The 18703-nt window shown below is 43.9% G+C and overlaps 1 protein-coding gene across 3 annotated transcripts in view; it reads right to left on the bottom strand.

The window, feature by feature from the left end:
- LOC144174432 (cytochrome P450 3A14-like) overlaps nt 1-18703 on the bottom strand; it is a 36486-nt gene that overhangs the window by 13338 nt on the left and 4445 nt on the right. For all 3 annotated transcript variants that reach the window (XM_077703146.1, XM_077703145.1, XM_077703144.1), the window contains exons 3-10: nt 17592-17688; nt 10178-10230; nt 9926-10022; nt 6605-6730; nt 4902-5139; nt 1629-1759; nt 1270-1357; nt 422-491 (exon numbers count right to left, since the gene is read on the bottom strand). In XM_077703146.1, coding sequence (XP_077559272.1) covers nt 422-491; nt 1270-1357; nt 1629-1759; nt 4902-5139; nt 6605-6730; nt 9926-10022; nt 10178-10230; nt 17592-17688 — 900 coding nt within the window. The remainder of the gene's footprint in view (nt 1-421; nt 492-1269; nt 1358-1628; nt 1760-4901; nt 5140-6604; nt 6731-9925; nt 10023-10177; nt 10231-17591; nt 17689-18703) is intronic.

Below are 18703 nucleotides of genomic sequence, written 5' to 3'. Positions count from 1 at the left end.
AGAATATTTTTTTTCCCGCATTCGATGGTCCCTTGAGATTTTTTTAAAAAGTGCTAGAAAATTCAGTGATACAAAAGTTCTTGAAGAAAACTTATAAAACAAAAGCTTTTTACGGGACACACCCAACAAACCTGCCGTAAATCAGTAGGCCATTTCAAATGTATATTTTTCTGTATTTTAACAAGTGACGTGTTCTGCCCTGAAACAAGGAATAGCTTTCAAAGCATCTCGCTATTATCATTCGCCTCGTGAGGAAATAGTATGTAGAGCGCTGTTTGGCGAATTAGGTAAGATGGTCAATGCCCCGAACCACACCCGTTACTTCAGTAGGGCCTTCTGGAATTGGTACGCTATGAGAACCTCTGAAAAGGGTCACTAGCAGTAAAAATAAAATTTTATGGCACTAATAGAGTGATTTTACCCCGCAGCAAACAGTATTGAGGCGCTGTTGATTACTTCTTCTGTGGTTAGGGCTCTGGACTTTGGGGATCCTGCAAAGAAAAAAAAAGTCATGAAAGCTGCGTATAATTGTCCCGAGATTGATTGATTATGAGGTTTAAAGCACCGAAAATACACAGGCGATGAGGCACGCCGTTGTGGAGGGCTCGGGAATAATTTTGCCTACATGGGCATCCTTAACGTGCGCCTAAATGTCGAACACACGGGTGCTATCGTTTTTCGCCTCCGCCAGAAAAGCAGCCACTACTGCAAGAATTATCTGGAGCAGCCAGCCTGATCAGGGCTAGACAAGAGTGGAGCCCACAGAGGAGGGCATAGAAGGTCTCTCAGGCTATCATAGGAATCACAATAGGCACGATGGCTATTTAAGCCATCTAGGTACCCAGAAAAATAAAAAAAAACACCGATGCCACTTTTGCGATCACGCTACAATGTACACAATAAGTTTATTTCTGGTTGCAATGTTACCAACCACTTCTCAACAATCTGTTACACTTCCCACAGTGCTACATTGGCACCTAAATGGGTCTTCACAAAAGGGACACATTGCAGCTGCTGGCGGGCATTCGTCTCTTGAGGCAATACTATGTAGTGCTGAACGCGGTACATGGGTGTGCCGCCGAAGAGTAATAATGCCTGTTTTGCACAGAAAAGCAGTGTTTCACCTTCTTTTTTTCTACTTTGGGGAACGGCAAAATTGGCTGGACCATGAACACGCCTAACGGGCATAGCCCAAATAAATATTTCCTTGAATTATTCCTTGCAACAAGCACGTGAACGAATAACAAACACAAATTAACGCTGTCTTACCTTTTGATGGGCTTGAATCTCTGCTTTCTTGTTCCGTCTCTACGTATTCAGCATCCAGAAGATTTTGCAAGATGTCGGGCTTTCGAAGCTGCGAGAGGGCGTGAACATAAATGAACAAAAGGTTAGCACAAAATGACAAATTTAACTTAAACCACTTAGAAGTTTTAGCGTCGTTTAACTGACCTCATTATTTCCTGACAGTGGTTTCTGCTTGCACCTTCATGTGGAAATTTCTGACAAAATAGCAGCCCGCCATCTTAACCATAGCCGTCATGCATTCGATTCTCTTTGAAATAAGGTTTGCCGAAACAGTTCAATGCATATTATTGTTGACTGAAACAGAGACGGATTGTGCTCACCGAAGGGTCCTGTTTTCTCATCTGAATTATCTTGGCAGTCTGGTCATTCAGGCTTTGGAACGAGTATTCACCCAGATACAATGAGAGCCAGTAAAGAGGCTTCATAAGGGCTCCAAAAGTTGTTGTACACTCTAAGGATAAAAAACAACAGTTCGAGCTGAGCTTTCTTTTTGTCGTTTGGTTATTTTGAACACAAGTGCGGACTTGAGAACAATGAACCGGCATTTACTGTACTGTGAACATAAAGCATAAAACAGGAATAGAACTGTGAGAAAACAAAACAGAAATTACTGCACCGGGAACCGCGCAAGACAAGCAAGTTGCAGATTCTACGCCTACCACAAACCAAGCTGAACAGTCGAGGGCGAACACTACGAGGTGGCTCACGGTCGGCGGTCAAATGCATTTTATATTCTACCTTGCAGTTCAGCAGTGGTATTGGATTCATGGCTTATACAACACATCAACGATTCCTGTGCCAGTCATAGCAAATGATCTGTGGCCGGACCTCAGAGAAATCAAATGGGATAGTTCAAACCTCATCCTGCTATCTTCGGTGCCAGACTGAATATCACCACATTTTTTTTATTACTATTTGTAAGCAATTTGGTTTAGATTATTTGGTTGTTCAGTTAGCCACGCGCATTGCATGTACTTATAACCAAACAGGGAATCTATAACGATTCGGGTTTAACGTGCATTAATACCAGCCCAGCCCAGCAATGAATATTAAATCATTGCAACCTGCTTTTTTGTGCAAGACCTACTGTGATAGAGGGGGAAATAAGGCCGATTAAGCTTATCTGGCTATGGGCATCCCGGACTCATTTTTACCAGCAACATTTTGCTCTCGTGAACAATGGGCTCTTATGAAATTTTTGCTCTTATGATGAAGTTCACTTTTTGTTAATCTTGAATGCAAAATTTTATAGCGCTTTCCTAGAGTCACCAAAAAACAAACTGCTTGTGCACGCAGCAAAATTATTTTTTTCACAGCTTTATTTCAGCTTAGCACTCGTAGGTATTTGCAAACTGCCACTAAAATTAAAAAAAAACGACAAAGGACACTTGCTCGATGTTCTGGTAAACTTAAGTCAAACCGCACATTTTTTAATAGCAAGAAAACGACTTCATATATCCTTGTTTTAGCTTTCATAGTTTTTCTGTAAGTGGCGCCATTTACGCTCTGCAGGCTTCCCAAAAACAGCGAGGATGCTTTCGGGGGTGGAGTACTTCGTAGCAAGCGCCCTTGTCGTAGAGCGACCACTCTCCAAGTCGTTGATGATCTCTATTTTTGCTGCCTACCTAAGGGCATTATGTGGTCGTTTCAGCGTTGCCATCAAATGCTGACTTCGCGAAGCAATGCGTATACAACACCGAATGAAACTCTGAGGTTCGAGCCTACCTGAACGCAACTGGAAGCACACCGCAACTGCCTTCAAGCGATGGTGGTGCAGGGTGAGAAGTTCGCGAGAAAACACAAAACCACTGGTGAAGAAACCCGAGAAGTGATGTGTATTTCGAAGGGGGTGCGCTTACAAGATTTCTGCGGTTTGGGGTATGTCTTTGGTTAATTGCGGGTTCAAGTGTGGTTTTGGTTTCATTTATATGGTGACGCAAAATTTTTAGTTTCGCTCAAATGGCGTTTGTTTAAACAGCCCTCATAGATAACTGAAAACAAGGAACCCGGCCGCCAACAACAAAAAAGGTAGGCTCAGCTATCACTCTGTAGGCGTGGTCGGATATCTTTGGGAGAGGCCTTCATTTCGCAGTAGACGCAACCACGCTGCTGCTGCTGATGATGATTGCTAACACATAACCAACCACTGCAACTGCATGACCTTTGTCCCGTTTAAGATTTGCCGTTGTCAGTATTTTATTTTAATAGGAAAATGTTCTTTTTTGCCTGTATTACGATATCTTGGAAAGCAAAATGGGCAAACAACCAATCATATTTCCTCATTGTGTTGGCCATTTTAAAAAGAGAACCCATTTCTGGGCGGAAGTTTTGACTTCTGCACCTTTTAAATAAAGTGATCACGAAGAGGGCATACAACTCTTTGATATATTAAATAGTTTCAGCCTCTGATACTTCGACACCACCAACGAAGAGTTTGTGTTCGAAGCAGTAGAATTTCGTAGTACACGATGCGCGTGCTGTGCCATAATATACGACAAGCACGCCTTGTATTTTACGGGTTCGCCATGGACATGACAAGTCAGTATATTTATTCGACGCCATCCCGAAGAAACAGTAGGAAACTTCAAATTCTGACCGGCAACACCACTCCGGGTGAAGACAGGTTTCCACTTTCCAAGTAACCTTCTCAGGAACATCGATGCCACTAGCATCCAGTAATTAACGCGGTACTTTGATGAGCACTTAGAATGGGGCCCTATACCACTCCAATAGAAACACGACGAAATGGTGCTCATTTCGAAGCCCCGCAAACCTACGAACTTGGACACATTGCGCCCTATATCGCTACCTTGGTGCGGAGAGAAGCTTTTTGAGCATCGCCCGGCTACAACCATACATCGCTCAATACTTTTACCCACATACAATGCTGGGCTTCTGGCCCCAGATATCAACTTAAGACTCCCTCGTTCAATTAAAGCGAGACATCTTTGGTAGAATGTCGCCTCACTTTACCCGGGCTATCCTCGCTTCCGATTTGAAAGGAGCCTTTGGCGACGTGAGCCACAACGCCATCCTACAAAACCCAGATGACACCAACTATGCAGAACTAATGTTCAAATACATCTAGGCACCCCTCACGAGTCGCAAGGGGGCTGTAGGCATCGAACTACTAAGAACGGCTTTTCGAACCATGCCCAACCGGGGAACACTTTAAAGAGCGGTGCTTTCCTCGACATTATTAAATATAGCCATTATGAAACCCCCGCAACAACTCAACACTCTTCAAGAGATTAAACCGAGCTCTACGCAGATGACATTACCATTTGGACTACGGCTGGTCAGAAGGTGACATGCAGGATGCGCTCCATCAAGCCGATGCTTGATGGAGCGTATCGACGTCATCAAACTGATGCAAGCCATGATTGTCAGCCGCGTGATATACTCCACCCCTTACCTCCCTCTGGACCCAAGAAAAATGAACCAACTCGAAATACTGCTGCGGAAGGTATACAAACGAGCGCTGGGCCTCTCTCCTGACACCCTGCCACAAGCAAGCTGGAAGCACTGAGGGGTAAAGATCGATAAATATATTAAAGTCAAGTAACTGTGGTCGCAGTCGACTGGTTACTTACGTGCGATCATGTGGAAAGGGCCAATCATGCAACCTCTAAATGTGGCTTTGGCGACAGCGATTGCGGGGTGGTCGGGCTTCCCCTGGAAACGCTCATCGATTCCGAACGCGCCTCGCGCAACGTAGTCCATGGACAGTTCTTCAAACTTGTGCAGCATGTGCACTTCTTCAGCAGAGTCGGCGTACTTTTCCATTGACTTGATGAAGATATCCGCATCTTCTTCGATGTGGGGCATCATCTGCAGAAAGAGATTCCACCTCATTTTTATTATTTAAATGTTGTCGAACTGAAAACCGCTCAGTTATTTTCGGTCTCTATCTCTAGGAAATAGCCTCCCCTTAGCGAATAGAGGATGGTCCCAAATAGATACTGTAAGTATCCCTAATTACAATAGGCTTAAAATGGAATAAGAGTTACGAGGGTTCGAGTGTCATATTGCTGAAGCATGTATTTGGGATTCAACATTGTATGCAATGAAATGGTCATTTTGCGCAGTATTTTTTCAAGACAGAGGGAATCTTCGAAAACTTGGTGCTATCGTATAGCGACACACACTTTCGCTAGTGACAGTAGTAACAATCTTTTGAACTTTGCTCTTGTGGCAAGCAGTTTCTTCTCTTGACAGGGATTATATAACTCCTACAGAAAGTACCGCCGTTTATTCCCGTAAAATGGCATCAGGCAGGCAAAACGTTTTTGACTTAACGAGTGACAGCGTAATAGAGGGGCGGGTTTGATGTCTCTGCAGTAATATTTCCCTGGCGGTTTCAGTGTTTTGTTCTATGCAGCGTGTCCTCTAAAAGCTGGGTAACAGCAACATACCTTACGTATCTAGAAGTAGTTAACACAGCGTGTCCGTGCCTAATATAGTGGGTGCTTATAACACCAAATGAGAAAATTACCCGCGGTCTACACAAAAATAAAACATCACAACATCCTATACTTTGCCTATTCTCTTGTGAAAATAATGACTGGTAGCATAACGAACAGTGGTTTTTGCTTCTTCATAACATTCGTTTTCAGCGGCACATGCCAAAAATGCTTTCTAGTTAAGAGAACTCACACGTTCAATCAATTTTATTTTTTTAAATACTTTATGGTGCGTTCAGGAGGCTTATGTGACCGGTGGTTAGGCTGACACGCTCACAACAGTGATTTGAAAAAGGAAAATCATTTCATCAGCGCAGCTTTGCACTGCATTCCATGACATTGTACTGCATAGGGCCACATTAGAGTATATGACATGGTAGTGTATTTTATATTGCATCTAATTGTATTTAATTTTATTCATTCAAGTTCTGTTGAATTGTAATATGTACATTGTATTGTAGTGCTGCATTGTCTTGCACTGAATTCAATTGAACGAGAAGAAGGCACACATTGCCAAGTTTCACCGGTGACGGTTGGATGAAGTGTGCCACGATGTACGCAACAGCTTTAATGGACTGCATAGCGAAAGCGCCAAGCCTTCTCTTTATTTTCATGAAATGACAACGAAGTCATGTCATGTAAAGTCATTTAATGTTGTCATACCGAGATAGACCATAAAATCACTATGACTTTCACTGATTTGGGTCATTTCGGAGCCAACTAAAGTATGCGTAGTAGTTAGTACCTCTAACTGCACTAGAATCTGTCACATGATTTAATTTTGTTAGGACGACAGCATGCTCAGGATTAGCTCATGACAAGTATATACGTACAAGCTTCAACTTGCGTGCAGTAAACCCGTAGGCCACGGCAGTGCGAAGATTTTTCCACGGGTATCCAGAAATGTGCATTAGGGACTTTTGCAAAAAAGGATGCATCTGGTCCGTCATCATTGTGAACTGAAAAGGAATAAAGGCGTGGTCCATTGCAAGGGAGAAAAAAAACGGGCGTCATGCTTTGGCAGCTGGAGACAATTGCCACGAAGATTTTCAAGGCTTGGTGTAGACATGTATCAGTATTTTCCGCTCTCTAGCTAGCAGTATGAACCGTAAAGGTGAGTAAAACTACATTAGGCCGAGCTGGCAAATCAAAAAAAGAAAAGCATCCTTCAAAGAACACATTGAGCGTTTGGGTGTTAACGTAAACGAACAGCAATTTACTTACAATTAATACTGCCGGCGTAAACTCGCAGTTTACTCGCAAGAAGAATTCGTCCTGGTCCAGGAACGAATCCTGGGCAAGCGCGAATTTTTTTTTTTTCAAGTGCGAAGTTTCTGAGAAAGCTGTATAGCTTTCCCTTGTGACCGTAGGGCTGCCTTCAGGTGGATGTCAAACTCTCCTTCGCAGAGTCAACAGGTGGCACCCAAGCTGACGCGGCCTAACAACCAGTAAGACCGGAGCCTTCTACGGACGCCATCGGCTCATTAGTAGCCGTTCGGCTCCAGCGATCTGGATCCTGAGGGGTATACGGGGCGGGAAGGGAGGTACGCCCTAATACGAACAGATAGGTATTGCGCTCCCCGTCTCCTCTTTTAGGTTGAAATTCGTGTGGGAGGTTCTTTAAACGTTACAAGACACCCTGAATGTTAGAAGACTGGCTATTAGAAGTAAGAAAGCCCAGTTGCTCCGGCTGTCAACGGAACGGGGTTTAGACGTCTTAGCCCCTCAAGAAACTAAACTTTAACGAGAAGGGGAGACCCCGAGCATCGCGGACCGTTTCTGGTTGCGTTATTACGCCTGCACCAATCATGCCTTTGGCTCGCCGGCAGTATGTGTGTTGATTGTAAACAAGATGCTTGGCCTTGTGGAGGAATCCGTGATGTCGTATGATTCAGGGAGGCTTCTTTATTGTCTGATATCCTTCAGTGACGTTGCGGGTATGTGTGTATGTTCCGAATAGGGTGGATGAGAGAAGAGAATTTTTCTCTAATTTTTGACACCAATTGATAACTGAAAGTTTACTCATATAGATGGGGAGTTTTTATTCTGTGCTATTCTCTCTGTCCAAATCAAACAGCAGCCTTCCTTTGTAGAGATGTCAGTACCGAGCTTCTCGTTGAAGTAATGCAAGGATCTGGCAAAGTAGACGTAGCAGAGTGTCTGGAGGGAGCCCGAGATGTGCAGTAAACCCATTTTTAGGGGTCCTGTCAGTCACGACAGGATAGGCTGTAAGCGTAGTAGAACTTGAGAAATAAATGCGAAAAGTTTAGGCTACTTCCTGCGTCTTTTTCAGGTGCAATGCGATATTGGGAGGAAGAAATATAAAGCACCTTTTAAGTTGTACGTCTGGAAACTGAATTTTACGATCCTATAAAAGAACGCTTTTGCACCGTACACCACCACAATTTTCAAGAATTCCGGAAGGAAATTTAGAAGAAATCATTCAAAAACTGGAATGATTTAAGTAAGGAATTTAAATAAAAGCAATTGAAGGGTCTTGTGTTGACAGATGTGAAGCGATAATGAAGAAAAAAGAGTTAATAAGGAATCTACAAAAACTCACGAGTCCGGAAAACAAAATGCCTGATGTATTCAGCGGTGACATTAGAAAGGTTGAGCACATACTCGAGCTTGTAGATAAAGGCCGAAATCGCTGTGTATTACTGCGGGCAAGAGCAGATCATTGGGCTGCTTCAGAAACGTTTAAGAGGTGGGCTCTAGGAATCGAGAAACCGTACGCAAGACGAAACCAAATAAACCAGATAAAATTTGAAGTGCGCATTTGGACCGATAAGCATAAAACAGGAAGAGCTTTATGAACATATCTAGGCACTCTTCGCTTTCCAGACCGCCGCTGTTCAAGGGCTCCAAACATAGTTTGCCAATGGTATGATCACATTATATGACGACGTAAAAACAGCTATACAATAGCAATCTCAGAACGTGAAGTTAGAACGGCTATTGGGAATCTATATTCTGGAAAATTGCCTGGCCCAGATGTGGTAACTGCTGCTTTTTAGTAAAAGGTGAGCATCTTGTTGCTGTCCTGACAGTTAACACGAAGCAAAGCGATATAAATCGAAGCTCGCCCCCCCTTTTGTTTTGTCTCCCACTCAGTGCAATTCCGAAAACTTAAGATGCAGAAAAACCTAAATGTCTGACATCTCATCAACTTATATCTTTAACAAACATTGATTTTAACCTAATTAAAACAATTATCGCGCAAAGTCTCCAAACTGGGATGATGGAATTAGTAGGACCACACCAGGCTTGCGGAATGAGGGTCGTACAGTATTTCCAAAATTTAAAAGGTAAGGTGTGTGCTGGAGTGCTGTGACGCCACTCAGACTGGCAATTCAATGCTTCAGCTCTATTCACAGAAAGGATTCGACTGCGTAGTTTATGAATGGTTCATTAATTGTGGGGCTCAATAAAAATTGCCTTCCTGTGTGGCTGTTAAAGTGTACCCCCTGGTGGCACTTGAGGAATTTAAAACGGCAATGGCAGCCAAGTCGGGCTGGCGGTCATGCAGGTGCAATTTTTGTACAATGGTTTTGTGTTCAATAAGATTCAATGTCGCAGACCGGCTGTAAAAAGAAATGGTGCTGCAATCGGATAGTCGCCGGCTTCATAACGCGATGGACCCTGCTTTATTTCAAACCACGGCAAGGGTTTCTTTTTTTTTTGTTTAATCATCATCCTGTGCCCTATCGTAGTGTAAATTTGGCTTTTTTGCTGTCCGTGTTGGTTACATTGCAATCAGCGTGCCCAAACAAGCTTCGCTTTAAAAGGCGCTCACCATTAAGCATAATTTGTAAACGTGATGGCCGAGCTTGCCTATAACTAAAACGAAGAACGAAGCACAATAGAGTCAACTAGTTTCACTGAATCGTACATTCAAAGTATTCTGCTTATGTTTTTATCAAAGAAAGTGATGCTTTTGCTATATTTAGGCACGGAGCGCAAGTTAAATCGGCCTAAATTAATACTGCTTTAAGCTGCGAATTCTCATTACTCTTCAGGATACAATACAACCTTGTAATACGCTCTCCCTGTGAGAACAAGATTTCGTAGGACATGCAGTGTTTCTTCATACTTGACACTTCAGCAAAATTGGTAAAAAAACTTAATAGAGAAGTTCAGGGTACACTTACACCTCTATCCACGAAGTTCTGGAAGTTGCGGACGTAGATCTCTTCGATAAGTTTGAGATCATTGACGACAACAAAAGGGACATCCCCGTTGAAGAACCTATGAGGTACAGATATGCCGTGGCTGTCAATAGACAATATAACTTCCCAAGTTGCTTCTAAAGAACAATGATCTGCATTTGCATCGTGTTCAGTTTGTAAACAGCAGGTATTCAAGGCAAGTTGCTAAACATTCGCTCTAAAACGTTGTCTTACCCAAATATATCACCATACTTCTGACGCCACTTTCCCAGTACCTTGTACAGTTCCTGTAAAATAAAAAGACGCTTGATGACATGTCAGTCGCGCCGAAGTGAAAGGTTTGGATGACGCAATGAGTAAATAGGGAACACATTTCAACACGTCCTGCGAGTCTAAACACGGCGGCGCCCTGGAAGGTCGGCGTTTACTGCTCGTGGTCCTTTCAAAGCAATTTCTAATGTAACGTGCCAGGACAAGACGAAGCAGGGAGCACAGACGAGGTTGTTGTGACCAGTTCGCACTTGGGATGAATATTTAACTTACCACGAGAAACATAACAGGTAGCACTACACCAGACTGAGATCGAAGTTGGTCGCCTTAGGTCTTTTGTAAGTAGGTTTATAATTGCGGCGCCGCCAAAGAAAAAACACCGGGTGCCTTCAGTTGCCGCCGAATGTAGAGACGTTGTCGGGCACACAGTTGGACACAGCAAGGGACATTTCCTTGCGCAGATGTCAAGTTATCCACTACACCAGGTAGCACTACACCAGGTAGCACTACACCAGGTAGCACTACACCAGACCGAGATCAAAGTTGGTCGCCTTAGGTCTTTTGTAAGAAGGTTTATAATTGCGGCGCCGCCAAAGAAAAAACACCGGGTGCCTTCAGTTGCCGCCGAAATGTAGAGACGTTCTCGGGCACACAGTCGGACACAGCAAGGGACATTTCCTTGCGCAGATGTCAAGTTATCCAGCTGTCAACCGGAGGACCAGACTCTCCTGGTGACACGGGCCAAGACGGCGAGGGCAACGCATGGATTCCCGGACTAGGGTTCCACTCTCACATTTGAGCTCATTAAAATGTTTTGTCTCTCTCTCTCTCTCTCAAGTTATCAGATGTATTTGCTGAGACAATAGAACATACGTCAAACGTCGTCCTTCTGATGTCTAAGTCACAGTACCTGCCCGTAGCAGATCTATTATCCTCGGAACAGATGCAGATCTTTTGAAAGAACGAACGTGGTGGAAACCATGCCCGCCAGTTCGGGATCCGAACCCACGAACTCCAAAATACACCTCTGGTGCGATGACCCCTACGCTACAAGCGGGACTATGCTCCTTTCCACTTTCTCGGCTATTTACGTTTCTTTGAAAAAATCTGCATCTGTTTTAAGGTCACTAAATGAGTTACCGCATTTCCCCCTTGGCTTTTCTTACCTGTGTAAACTGGCTACCCGTGGTTCTGTCAATTTATTGAGCCCCTCATTTCCCCATTCTGATTCGCCATATATATATATATATATATATATATATATATATATATATATATATATATATATATATATATATATATATATATATTATACATACACGGTGTCAACAATGCTGAACGGTGAAGTCAAAGAGTGCACAAAGCAAAACCCGATAAACAGCCACGTCGTACATCAAAGTGCAAAAGCAAAAAAAATGGCTGTTTTTAATTGGCGATTAAACCCGTATTTTTATCTTAGCAGACAAGCATGATGCTGCTCGTTACCGGTGCTATTGCGATTGTACTGAAATATTGGGGAAGGATCGGTGCCTTGTTTGCTATTTCAATTATAACTGCCACTGATGGTTACCCATCCAGCTGCTGAGACAAAAATCCACACTAGTGGGTAGTTGTCTGAACAGTCCAACGCCACATAATTTATTTTGTGATAGGTTCAGCAAAGAATGGAGGAAGCTTACACTAACGCGTTAGTCTTGAAGGTAGCGAAGCTGCACGCAACCTCTACGACCATCAGGACGGTTTAAGTCCACGATTGCAGCCTATTTGCCTCTTTGCTGGCCCAATGACCTTTACTCCATCTTTGCTATAACGGCGAAGAAGCAAACTGAACAAGCAGAAAAAACGAAGGGAACGTGCACACTTAAACTAGGTGCCCGCAGGTGCAACGTGTGCCCTATCACGTGTTCTGTGGCGAGCAGGTTCCGTGATTCCTTTCCCCACATTCACAGTCGAGTGACTAAGCCATTTGACTTTCGGGTACTAACTCACGTCGTAGCCGAGTGAATAAGACGACTGGCTAACTCCGCTGGCCTACCAAACACAGGCTGGAATCCTGCCGGTGCCGGTTATTTATTTTCTTTATAATAAGTTGCGAAAGGCTAGAATGAACGATTGGTAAACGGCTCCTCTGTAAAACACGATTCTCAGCACTTTTTTGCAACCGCAACCATACTCCTCCCGTGGAAGCAGATGTATTGGCAGAAGACGGGTATTCTGAATTGTTTAAAACCTCACCATGATTTAAGTAATCACGAGAAGTTAATAAACTCGGCGTGAGCATAAATTCGTCTAGGTGAATGCCTCCTCAATGCAGCGGTGCTCGTCTGGAGGCACGCCAGAACAACGCAAGCGGCAGGCCCTGGACAGTCACTTCAAACCAATTACAGGAAGTCTACAATTTCTCAGTGGAATGCTCGTGGCTTGCGGTCTAAGCTTGCAGACTTTCGTTACCTTATTACCGCCTACCGCTTCCCTTTCATTATCCTCTCAGAGTATCGTGTGGGTAATGAATTTCGTATGAACGGTTATCAACTATTGCACTCGCGGCGACTTAATGGGCCAAGCAGGCTATTTGTCGCTTGTCGGGGTGACATGCCCTCTGTTGAATTTGGCGTCACGCCGCAGGACACAAATGAGTTTGTATGTGGGAGTATTTTAATCGGCCGTCAACTCTTTCGTTTATTATCCGCCTACCTCGAGCCAGGTGCTGCCTTCGACGTGTCGCGGCTGGAAAATCTTATGAAGATTACGTCCGCTCGCTACAATATTTGTGGGGATTTCAAAGCACACAATGTAATGTGGGGGAGAACGCACACAAGCGCAAGAGGGCAGAACCTTGCTGACTTGCTAATTAGTTACGTTATTGAACCAAAATGATAGTAGCATCACTTACCTCAAGTCCCCCACCGTGACCACCTGCATTGATTTATCATTCGCCTCCGCTCCATTTTCTCGACGATTTAAAGAGCCACTGACGTGGAAACGAGGGAAAGTGACCATTCCCCTATTTCGATAACCACCCTCGACGTGTCGGAGTCATCTCGCTCTATGAAAGTGAAATGTACGAACTGGGTTGCATTTATGAGTGCTTGACATGAGTGCTCGACGAACTGGGTTGCATTTAAGAGTGGATGACAAACTTGTTGACTTGATTGCATTTTGTTTGCGGGACACCACGCGCTGCGTAACCAGTCGTCATGGCATACCAAAAAAGGATCCAGAGTACCAGAGGTTATGCGCCATACGAAGGCGGGCAGAGAGAAAAGCGTTGCGTACCAAAACCATGGAGGACCTGCGAGCTTCTCGGCGAGCGCAAAGGCATATAAGACGGCACCTGAACAAGCTACACCAGCACCACTGGAGGAGCTTCTGCACTACGCTGAACGTCAGGCAGCCTCTGACACGCATATTGCGAACTGTGAATGGAATGCGAAAACGCACCCAGCAGCTGCACCCGTTCACTGCCCTCTCCCTGCATGAGCGCGCATCTTTGAAAGAAGTTGCCGAAGAGTACTGTAAGTTTCTTTCATCATCACCAATGCCTTCCCAACGATTTGTACGTGCCTCCTCCTCAATTACCTCTAAAGTGTCGGAGCCAGACCTTGATCTTCCCTTCCCTATAGACGAGCTTTCTTCGGCTATCTTTGATGCGAAAAAGCGCTCAATACCAGGCCATGATGGCGTCAGCCACGAAGCCATAGCCCATCTATATCGGCCCTCTAAACTACGTCCACTGGAATTCTACAATTCAACATGGCAAAAAGAGAAAGTGCGCACCGAGTGGAAGCTTGCAAAAATTGTGCCGCTTTTAAAACCTGGGAAAGCGCCATCCAGTTATGTATCCTTCTATCGTATCGCCTTGCTCAGCTGCATCGGAAAGTTAATGGAAAAGATGATATATACCAGGATGACATGGTTTCGCGAGAGCAGAAAGGCTTATCCCCAGAAAATGAATGGTTTTCGTCAGAACAGATCAGTGATAGACAATATCATTGTTCTGGTGTCCCCACTCGAAGAATCACTTAGTTCTGGATGCACACCAACAGCAATTTTCGTGGACACAAAGGCCGCGTTTGATTCGGTCCTTCACACAGCGATTCTTGCCGCTCTTGAATGCATGGCTTTGGGGGCAAGTTATAAGTATGGATAGTGGACTACCTTGATGGCCGACACCTTTTCATGACCACTCCGGAAGGCTCAACTTCGCATTACGCCGTGGAAATGGGTGTACCACAAGGTGCCGTACTAAGTCCATTGATGTTCAACCTGACCCTCATTTCACCCAAAAAGAACCCTTCCGCGTCGAGTGAAGATCACGCTGTATGCAGATGATATCTGTGTGTGGTGTGCTTCTCGCTCACGACGATGTACACAGCAGAGATTACAGAGAGCCCTGTACAACATTTCTAACTACCTCGCAGCCCGCGGCCTTCAACTTTCTCCAGATAAGAGCGTGGCCATGGCCTTCACTCAAAAAAATTTGAATATCCATTTATATTGGGAGGGCGCATACTTTCGTATGCACGAGTTAAAAAAATTCTAGGAGTTTTAATAGACAGCAACTTGACCTGGTCACCCGAAGTCAAACGGATACGAAGCCACATTTCTTCGGCCACTCACGTCTTTAAATGTCTTGCAGGTCCGCGATGGGGCAGTGATTGCCATTCAATGGTTATGCTGCACAAGAGCTATGTGAATGGAGTGCTGCGTTACAGCCTCCCTATTCTGCATAAAATATCTGAGACAAGCAAGAAAAGCCTTGAGGCAGCCAGAAACAACCAAACTATGCACCTGTGTAGGACTTCCGAAGGGATCTTCGAGCGTTGGAATCGTTGCAGAGGCACGTTGTGTGCCTTTTGAAGTTATTAGCCAACAGGAGACCCTCCGAGTGCACTTGAGGCATCGTGTACACGCAAGAAATCATTTCCTAAGTCGTGTCCCCTCCAAGTGCAGCAGCTCCGGATTTACCCAGACCATTCATAGCACACCACTGTCTGTTCCAACGCAGCGCTCACCAATAACGCCACCGCATTTCCCTCCGGGGAACATTGCTCCCCGACAAACTGAATGTGGTATCCCAGTAATTGTCCCCAAAAAGACTGTGCCTCAGTCATAAATCTTCCACATCGTTTTAGACTACATGTATAGAGCGCATTCAGCAAGTACATTCATATTCACCGATGGTTCATCAACCATGCAAAGTTCCTCTTCTGGTCAATACATACCACAAACTGGTGAAATGCTTTCATTTCTTCTGGAGTGACAGACATCTTCGACAGCGGCTGAGCTCTACGCTATAGAGGAGGCAATCGTTTACATTCTGCGCCATCAGCCGCACCTGTGGAGTATCTTCAGACCCCAAGGCAGCTCTGCAAATTCTATATAGGAGAAGTAGATTTTCCCCCCACCAAATCGCAGCCTGTGATATACTATCATAACTTCACCATCTCGCCTGGTCTTCTGGACACAAATTTAAATTGCAGTGCATACCTGGACACAGTGGCATTAAAGTTAACCAAACAGCCGATGAAGCGGCCCGTAAAGGCCGTCTTTACGGAAAATATCGCAAAGTGTATTTCATGAAAACAGAAGCTTCTGCCATGGCTCACCACTTTCCGGTGACTGAAAGAAGCCGTCTATAGAGCAACTTACAAAATATTCGCTGCTTTTTCCGCACTATTGACACAGAAATAAAGTCGAGACTCCCGAGACAGTTTCCTCTTAACCTGGAAACCTTGTACCATCGCCTACGGCTGAACTGTGCATACGCAAATAGCTACCCATTTCGCCTTAGAGCGACGCCAAATCCGCAGGCTGACAATTGTGCCTTCGTCGAAACAATTGAACACATTTTATTAGAATGTGCGGCCTACATGGAACCGAGATCCCACTTCCTTGAAAACATTGAACGTCTAGAACAGGGACCAATTACTCTCAGGAATATTTTAGGACGATGGAGTTGTCCCTCGAAGCAGCGCCAAGCACTACGGAGTTTGTTCTCTTATTTGGATGTAATTAGCCTAATTCCAAAACTGTAAATTATGTGGCCCAAGCTCAGAACAAAAATATGCATGAAAGTTTGTTACCGCGCCAAGTCCATGAATGTTCTTTTTTTCTTTACTGCCCAGCTCTTTCTTGGGCCTTTTCTTCCCCATCCCCAACCCACAGCAGAGAAGCATGTAGGCGACCGTAAATGCCGGCAAACCTCTCTGCTTTTCCAATAAAGAGACTTCTCTCTCTCTCTCTCTCTCTCTCTCTCTCTCTCTCTCTCTCTCTCTCTCTCTCTCTCTCTCTCTCTCTCTCTCTCTCTCTCTCTCTCTCTCTCTCTCTCTCCCTCTCTCTCTCTCTCTCTCTCTCTCCCCCTCTCTCTCTCTCTCTCTCTCTCTCTCTCTCTCTCTTTTTCTCTAGGTGGCCAATTTTATTACATTTTGTTTCGGGATAGTTTCGATAACACACAGTTTATCAACAAATTATCTTGAGAATTCGGAACTAGGCCTGCCTTTTTTAATTTTCTGCCCCAAAGCTCCTGAATTATTTTCCACTTGTTCCAAAAGAACGACAGATTGAGGCCACTGAAGTATTTTTAGTAAAAAAATGTCTGGAAAAAACTTTGGCAACTTGGCTTTTGAATGGCTATCCAACATTGTTATTCGTAGTACAGGAGATTAGTTCTTAAAAGATGCCTGCAACACTTTTTTATCTTTCTTTCAACGTCTTAAATTCCTATACAACGCGATCTATGGGAACCCAGTCCCAATGTACGGTAGCCACAAAATGCTAGAGCCAAATTGCTGCTCTACGCACACCACATCACCTAAAAACTCGCTCAAAATATTTTTCTCTTTCCTAGGTGTTCTTCAAAATATTCCTTTGTTGGTGTGCTTGACTGTTGTGAAACCAGGGATACACCTGCAATTAGCCGGTTTTCTTTATGTTACAGAAATAAACTCAGTCGATAGTTTCTTCAGAGACCCGACGCGGTAGCTCACTGACCAATGCTTTGTGGGCAGTCTATGCTTAAGGGTGCGAGTTCGATCCCGGGCGTGCGGCCGCTTTTCTGATTGCCGGGTAGTAGACATACCTAACTTACCCCACGAGGATTTACAGTTCATATTAAACTAATTTAGCAAGAGGCTGCTATAGATGTCATATCATTCATAGTCCGCATTGTTTAGTGTAAAAATATTATGAAAGACACTGAACCATGGGGCAGCAGGTAAACTCCCCTTTTCTTCCGCACTATAGTATTCTGATTGCCTCCCTCGGTTAGATTGATCTAGAATGCACTACTAAGAAAGACAGCTTAACATAGAGAAAAATGAGTGAAAATTTTATTAAAGAAGTGCTACATTTGATATACAAGAACGTTCATGCTTACCATGGAGTGGTATTCTCTCAGGTTCCCCCATATAATGTTTGGCTTCGGCCCAGGGATGCCAAGTTTCTCGAAGTAGGAAAAGTGCCGCCGCCGCCATCTTGAATAAGAACACGAAGTTATATATAGCAGGAAAGCACTATCACGCCACCTTCCGTATTTCGAAAAACACCCACACGTTATTATTTTCATCTAGGGGGGCCAGGTTACTAGCAAGCTATTGGACCAGTTCTTCCAAGCGAAGGAACCGCCTCGACGCTTCGTATTGCTGCCAGGAAGTCACTTAGTAGAACAAATAGGCCTAAATATCGTAACGGGCAACACAGGGATCTCATTAAATGAGGCATTTAATTGGTAAAAATATTTTGCAGAAATTCAGAGAATTACCCACTAATGCGTAGCAATCTTATGCCGCCTGTCTTGAGTGCGAGTTCTTTCCAGCCAAATTATCTGTTTTTTCTAGGTTCTGTCCGACCAATTACCTCCAAATACGCTATTATAACGATTACAGGTGAAACCTCCGCGAAATCTTCAATATTTTGGAAACGCCATGCGTTATGCCTTTTGCCATTTTACGGAATTTTTTTCGATTTTTCCTATTTTTTAGTTTTTCGAAAGTTTGCCGGACAAATATCTCCGTTTGTGTTATTCCAACGATTACATTTGGAAGTTTTCTGATATCTGCATTATCGTGGCAATGCAGGGCGTTACACAGTTCACCATTTTCCGTAATTCGTTTATATTTTTCATATGTTTTCAGTTTTTCTAAATTTCGTTCGACCAAGTATCTCCATTTACGTTATTCTAACCATTACATCTGGAACTTCGGAAATCTGCATTCTTGTGCAAACGCAGGACATTGCACGGTTAAATATTTTCCGTAATAATTTTATATTTTTCGTATTTTTTCAGGTTTTCGAATTTTTTTTCAAGCAATTATCTCCATTTACGCAATTATAACGACTACGGGTGAAAGTTTCGCGAAATCCGCATTATTGTGGAAATGCCATGCTTATACGTTTTGACATTTTATTTCCGTAATTTCTTATGTTTTTGTTATTTTTTAGTTTTTCAAAATTCCGTTTGACAAATTATCTCCACTTACGTTATTCTAA

This window comes from Haemaphysalis longicornis, unplaced genomic scaffold (genome assembly GCF_048455015.1).
Source record: "Haemaphysalis longicornis isolate Haplotype H1 unplaced genomic scaffold, Haemaphysalis longicornis Haplotype H1 scaffold_3, whole genome shotgun sequence".
NCBI lineage: Eukaryota > Metazoa > Arthropoda > Arachnida > Ixodida > Ixodidae > Haemaphysalis > Haemaphysalis longicornis.
The sequence above is the reverse complement of the archived record's forward strand: the minus strand, read 5'-3'. Positions and strand labels throughout refer to the sequence as shown.